The sequence below is a fragment of the Leuresthes tenuis genome, unplaced genomic scaffold (genome assembly GCF_036924035.1).
Source record: "Leuresthes tenuis unplaced genomic scaffold, fLeuTen1.0.hap1 SCAF_5, whole genome shotgun sequence".
Classification (NCBI taxonomy): Eukaryota; Metazoa; Chordata; class Actinopteri; order Atheriniformes; family Atherinopsidae; genus Leuresthes; species Leuresthes tenuis.
Genome location: NW_027325359.1, coordinates 28,610,924 through 28,618,043, shown reverse-complemented (window position 1 = coordinate 28,618,043; position 7,120 = coordinate 28,610,924). Strand labels below are relative to the sequence as shown.

General features: G+C 41.8%; 1 protein-coding gene across 2 annotated transcripts; it reads left to right on the top strand.

Annotated features, from left to right (window-relative positions):
- Positions 1-157: 157 nt before the first annotated feature.
- coq9 (coenzyme Q9 homolog (S. cerevisiae)) lies at positions 158-7,004 on the top strand. Of its 2 annotated transcripts, none has more exons than XM_072386567.1 (9): positions 158-261; positions 1,335-1,566; positions 1,693-1,813; positions 2,504-2,646; positions 2,942-3,026; positions 3,122-3,226; positions 4,253-4,408; positions 4,654-4,707; positions 6,664-7,004. In XM_072386567.1, the coding sequence occupies exons 1-9, from the start codon at positions 204-206 to the stop codon at positions 6,697-6,699; spliced, it is 990 nt and encodes a 329-aa protein (XP_072242668.1). In that variant the 5' UTR covers positions 158-203; the 3' UTR covers positions 6,700-7,004. The 2 variants fall into 2 exon arrangements, with proteins under 2 accessions (XP_072242668.1, XP_072242667.1); XM_072386566.1 differs by having other exon boundaries at positions 4,253-4,426.
- Positions 7,005-7,120: the final 116 nt, after the last annotated feature.

Sequence of the window (7,120 nt, the reverse complement as noted above, 5' to 3'; positions counted from 1 at the left end):
ACATTATAAGTCAAATATGAGCACTTCGTGTTTTATGCTTATAATACCAGGTAACTTGTAGATGTGATATAAAGTAAATTTAGGCAAAATGTTTTAAGATGGTGCTCTTGCTTTCTTAGGCCCAGTTTAGCTAACCTAACTTCCGTTATCTCACCGAGTCGCGTTCAAGTGACGCAGCTGGGAACCTCTTGGTTCAGCTGGATATGGCGGCGTTACTAAGAGGTCTGCGGGCTGGAAGGGTCCTCAGGGGCCTGAGCAGTGGTAAGACGGGCTCATTGTTTTTGTTGTCGCTTGGTTTTAACAACTGACAGTCTGTGGACAAAAAATCGCGTACCGTCCAGTCTTTTAGTTTTTGGTCCCGTGATTTGGAAACGGGCCGGTGTTGACGTTGGCTACCAGTGCCAAAGTCACTTCATAGAAGGTGATCATGAAGGACAGAATTAATGGACATTAAGTTGGCTGTAGCTTTACAAACTGAAACATAAGGTGGGTGCTAGTTGCTGTTGGACTCATCTGATGGTTCAGAGCTCATTCCTTAGAGGTGCATTGCCTGGTAAACATGTAAGTTCCTGCAGCTGGGGGGCGTTTTCTGTGCAGTTATGCAAGCTGACAGTGTTTCTCCTAAATAGGCTATATATAGCTTTGTATAAGTCTTCTGCAGCCCGAGAAACCATACAATGTACCACATGCACGTGTGTAACCTGAATTTCTTTGTTCTTTAGAGATTATGCCTTCCACAAATGAAACTGCAGGGAGCTTTTTGTTATTTTGCTTTTGTATTTCTTTTGTTGTTAATGCTCCATCTATAAATTAATTTACACATTGTCTAACTAAGCAGAATAAATCAATACTTTTTCTGGTTTTTTTTTGGTAGAACAGCTAACGACCTTAACGACCCATGATGTGTTCAGAACCAGCTATATTTTCTACCATTCCAAAGTTATTTAGATACATCATACATCAGGTCCTTTTTTTAACTAAGGAAAAGTTGCATTGAGATTAAAACAGTTTCAGAAAAGTTCCTCACCAAGATGGCAGCAACAACGTTAGAGCGCAACCAGGCAAACGTTTAATATTCAGACAAATTTTGAGTTCATCACAAACTGCTTAAACCATCAGATGTTTATCCACAAATTATCATCACAGGCCAAAACGCAAAAGGTACAAAATCCCATCTCTCTTGATCAGTGAGATACCACAAGTTATTGACTTTAAGTTAAAATGTGTGAAGTTTGGTCACATTCTCTCCAAATTAAATCCCCTTTTCAACAGTCATCCATCCAACAGTCCCACCTCAGTCTTTTAGAAGCTGATCTGAATCTTTCCCTCCCCAGTGGTGGCTCCACCAACAGCAACGAACCCTCAGTGCAGCAGCCTGAGACGAGGCTTCCACTGTGCAGCGCTGAGGCTGCAGGACGAGTCCAAATCTGACAAACCCTCCTCTTCCTCATCAACATCATCATCCACAACCTACCATGAGCACTACCAGGCTCACACATCTGAACAGGACACAGAGGCAGCTTCCCAGCATGACTCTGACCCAGCAGCAGAGGAGACAACCACTGGGTCAGTCTACAGGAAATAGTTCAGAGAAGTTTGTTGCTCTGTGCAAGATGTCTGTTCCCTTCTCCTGATTAAGACGAACTAATCTCACGCTTCCCTCCTTCTGCTTAATTCTCCTAAAAATAAAAGCGAAGAGCAGGACGAAGACTATGAGACGGAGGAGCAGCTGCAGGCTCGAGTCCTGACCGCCGCTCTGGAGTTTGTCCCGCTGCACGGCTGGTCCATGGAGGCCATCGCTGCCGGTGCCGAGGTCAGTCAGCAGTCTTTCTCACGTGCACTTGAACACACCACAGAAACGACCTCCAGCTGCCGCCTCCTAAGTGCATGAAATAGTATATATATGAAATAGTATACTAGTAGATGTAGAACAGAGTGGGAGTCTTTACATTACTTAATAGGGTAAAAAACATAAATAAAATTATGTTTATGTGATGCACGCTTGTTGTTAGTTCTTTGTTTAATATCCAGCATAGTTTTAGCTCAGTTAGACGTGTTTTAAAGTATTTAGACAAAAAAAAACAAAAAAAAAAAACCTGCATTTACACATCCTAGAGATGGTTTTGCCCATTTTTTTGCTTTCATTAAGCTTCATGGATAGAAAAATAACTCTGTTAACATCAACTTGCTGCGGCGATCATTTGGTACTGTACTCGATGACTATCCAGCACTTTGATCGGCCCAAAAAGGCGTTGATGGAGTCCAATATGGTCCCCAAAGAGATGAGAGACAAACATTCACTGACACTCCAGATGTTTTCCACAGCTGGCTGTTGGCAAAATTGGTTTAAGTCAAAGGTGAATGTGGATGTTCATGGATTAAAACTGTAGGTATGTGCAAAAGGAAACTAAACGAGTAGCAGAGCTGTGATTTAGAGGTTTTGGATTGTTTGTAATGAGCATTAGTTTGTTCATGTTTTTTGTTGTTGTTGTGTTGGTTTCAGTCTCTGGGTTTGTCCTCTGCTTCTGCTGGTATGTTCTACAACGGAGGAGGAGACCTGGTCCTACATTTCATCGCCCAGTGCAACTCACAGCTGACGGATATCCTCGCAGAACAACACAATCAGGTCCAGCTGGGCCAGGCCGAGTACGTATGCACGGCCTCAGAGGCAGACTTAACATCACACATTCATATAAAGCAGTACCTGAAAACATGCTCTGTTCTAATATTATACGGGTGATATTTCTCTTTTTGTGTTTAGATAGAGGACAGGTCTCTCTTTAGAAAGAAAAAAACTTCTGCTGGTCTTAAAGTCTTGTTTACTCCTATAAACTAATCTTTCTTCATTAAAGTCACCTGCTTATGAATAACTCAGAGTGCCTTTATTTTTGCTACGTTTAGCAAGTTTAGTTTTTCTTTTTTTTTAATCACTGTGTTGCAGAAAAAAGAAGACCGCTGAGTTTCTCAGAGATGCTGTAGAGACCAGGCTGCGGATGTACATCCCTTACATGGAAACATGGCCACAGGTCAAGTTGACGACTCACAGCAGAAATGAGTGGGTTTCTGTCCTCAAAGGTCACGGTTACTTAATTTGGTCTTGACTTTATGTTCGTGTCCTCAGGCGATGAGCATCCTGCTCCTTCCTCACAACATCCCCGACAGCCTGAAGCACCTGTCCACCCTGGTGGACGACATCTGGTACTACGCTGGAGATCGATCCACAGATGTGAGTGGAACTTATCACCCTCGATCCCCCCCTTCTTCTGCTCATACTTTCCTGTCCCCCTTTCATCACCACCCTCGCAATATCCGACCTGCCACGTCCCAGGTCAGGGTCCAGGCATGGTTCCAGCACGCTCTGCGCTGGTGCTTCGCAAACACGCGTTTGCCTAACTGTTGCAGCGTGTTGCAGCCACCAGGGGGCAGTCTCAGAAATATGGGCTTCTCTTGCTTGCGTAGGTGCTGTTGTTTGCACTTTGCTCTTCCCTGAGAAAGACAGAAATTATGATAAACAAAGATCTCCCCTGTTGTTGAGTGACACTAGTGTTTAAAAATGATTAACAATGTTTTTTTTGCAGCTTTTCTTATTTTTTCTTTTTCGTCTTTCATACTCTTGACCAATCGGTCACACGAACTACGTGTCACTTCCACGTGCTTCACGCTGGGATCACTGCATGTTAAGACGGCTAAATACCCAAAATCCTTCACTCTGTGTGGGATAAGAGGAACGCAGATGAATGCATATGTGCTACTGTGAACCTATTTCACCCGCTAACACCTGACTTACTGTGACCTCAGAGGATACTTTTCTCTGATTGGCTGGCAGGTATCACTTAAGATGTAAAGTTTGAAATAGAATACATAAATTGATAAATAGATTGATTGATACAAGTACTAAAGTTACCTCCAGGTACTTCAGACAGCAGCTGAGCACAGCGAAGGACAGTTAATTTTATTTGTCCTGTAGTTTCTTTTGTAGCTGTCCAAGCTTTTAACACCAAGCTTTTGCCTTTATTTGTTCAACGTTAACCTGTTGCTTTCAAATATTTATGTTTTTGAGACTGTATAGTTGTATAAAAGCACTACATGACCTGCAGTTTATGTATTTTTGCTTAGAAGTTGAGTCCTCTCTGATTTATTATGATGTTATTATACGATCTTCTGTGTATTTTCCATAGGGCTGTCTGTTTTTTTTTTTTTTATCTAAATGTGATTCCACGCTGACTCTCTGTCCGACTCGTCTCTTTTGCAGATGAACTGGTACACTAAGCGGGCGGTGCTGACAGGCATCTATAATACAACAGAACTGGTGATGATTCAGGATTCTTCTCCAGACTACCAGGACACCTGGAGCTTCCTTGAAAACCGCATTCAGGATGTAGTCAATATGGCCAGCTCAGCCAAACAGGTAGAGACCATTAAAGAGGTGAATAAATGAAGTCTGGCCTTTAAGGAGCTCTTATAGATGCCTTTTGATCCACACCTCTGACATAACATTTAATTTAATTCCCACACGCCTGTTCCTGGGTATGGAAATAAAGACAAAGATGCTTTTGTTGAATCGAACACAACAAAGAGGGGAGTGGAAACAGAACTGGGGAGACGCAGTCCTCAGATAAGGTGTTATAACGTTTGTGGCTCTTTGTTGTATAGGTGCAATCAACGGGTGAAGCTGTCGTGCAGGGGCTTATGGGAGCTGCTGTTACAGTGAGTACATTATCATCATTTATATTGAATATCTGAGTTTTTAATGAAGCACTCGGCTTCCCTGTGTTCCTCTGATTTTCTCCAACAACGATATGATGTCAGAGATTCAAATGATTTGGAAACTGTTGTTTCCTTTCTCCTTTTTTCAGTTTAAGTTGCTTTGAAGTGTTTAATACCGTGAGCAGGAGCAGCGTGAGGTCTCTCTTATACTTTGTGCATGCGTGACAATGCAAGGTTGTAACTGGCTGTGAGACACATGATCATCATTGTCAGTGCGTGTTAGCAGCTCTGCATTGTGAATACATCGGAAATAGAGCATAAGTGGCCCCCTGGAGCAGTGTTTCCCAACCAGGGTCCTCAAAGCACACAGCCCTGCTCGTTTCTCATGTTTCCAAGCTTCAGCACTCCTGATGTGGCCCAAACGCAGACACATTTATGTCTTTTTTGCTCTCTGTACCATGAAACAGCATCTGGTTGTCAGGATTAATGCAGCACAGCCTTTTCTCTGATGGAGGGTTTGAGCAAATGCTGACAAACAAGGGGTTAAATTCTGCTTTTCATGGTCTGATCATCGGGACTCTCAATGGCACAACAGTCAGAATATGTCCAGTTTTGTTATTTTATCCTACTTAAAGTTTGTTTTAATTTGCGAGCTTCTTTTAGTTGATTCAGCTGCCTCAACAAGTAGTTTTTCAGGTAAATTTTCCAGTTTGAAGTTTTCTCACGCTGATGAAAACTCTAGAAGTCATTAGTTTGTCCAGAGCCAGAACTGTTTCATCTGAAAAACAACTCATCTGTATATTAAGGCTCGGAGAGCTGCATCGTTGTGTAATTAAACTGCTTTTTGTCTGCGTTGTGCCTTTAAACTAGGGGTGGGCGATATGGCAAAAATATTATATCACGATTTTTTTAAAATAAAATGACGATATCGATTTTGATCACAATCTTAAATTGAAAAGTGAAAAACAGACATAGTTGCAGAAGTATTTTCGGCTGGGCAGCTCGTACCGCGGGTCAACTACTTGAAGCAGACGTTCGAACCCCTTCCTTTTCTACCGACTTGAACTGTACCATATCTTTTGTAAGATAAAAGGTAGCTGCTTCTGTTACCTCTTTCTATCACTTGCTTGACTTGTCATACGGAGTGCCTTTGTCAAATGCCTGTGTTAATGTTGTTTTGGTCTTACGCTAGCTGCTGCCTCCGCCTGCGGTGCCGCCGGGCCCCTCGCTGTTTGGCTCTCAGCATACTGTTTGGGATGCTTTCTCTTCAAGTGATTGAACAGGTTCGCCGTGTTGCCCCCCAACGTACGAACCGTTTCTGTCCAAACTTTGCAAATTACATTTGCTTGCGTTTGATCAGTTGCGGAAAATCCAAACCAGTTCCATATGATGGAGGTGGAATTTTTTTTTAGGACCGACTCCTCTGTTTGGCTTTCAGCCATGGCTCTCCATGCGGCTACTGCTACACACACAAAGGCGGGTGATTGGTCGGTCAGGTTGACGACGTAATACGTCTGGTGCGTCAGTGCTTCAGCATAGAACTGCAATTTATAGAATGTGCCCTAGACGATCCCACGATCTCTGCAGTTTGACAGATCGTTACGTATCGTCTTCACGTTGGAATCGTTCACGATTTAATGACGATTTAATATCGTCATATCGCCCACCCCTACTTTAAACCATGAATTTACTCCAGAATTTTCTTGTAGAAAATTAGATAATAGAAACATAAAATATGTCAATCTGCACTTTTTCATCCATTCAGGGAAAATATTTTTGACTAAAACGTCTTTTTTTTTTTTTCTCCAAGTTTATTACAAATATGATTTTATTAGCTGCTCTTTCTATCTCTAGGAAAGGTGGTGTGTCACCGGTTAGCTGAGGTGTGTTGATGTTTGAACATAACCTGTGCATTTTAGGATTAATATGGACCTCATGACTGTCTCCTTTTCACAGCTGAAGAACCTCACAGGAGTGAACCAGAGACGATGATATGAACAATCTGTCAGTCACATTGATCCCAACCGTTTGAGTTATGCCATAACCTGAAGATCAATTTCCTCTTTGCTATTACCTCTGTTCAACTGTATGATATGACTGAAGAAGTTGGATTATGGTTCTATCAAGCAAAAAAGCATCCCCATTTGTCTTCACATGCAGAACCTGTGACTTTTTGTTTCACTGTTCAAGATTGTACTCCCATACTCGGATTGATTTCTCTTTGTATAAAAATTCACAAAGATCTGTGATTTAGGTGTTGAATCATGAGTTCAATAAAGCAGTGACCGTATATTTAAGATATTTTTTGTCCAGATTGTTTTATTATTAAAAAGAAATCAGTTGAATTGAGTGAAATGGGAAAAAAAAATCAGATTCTCATAATGAGGTAATGAATTTAAGTCACCTATTTATC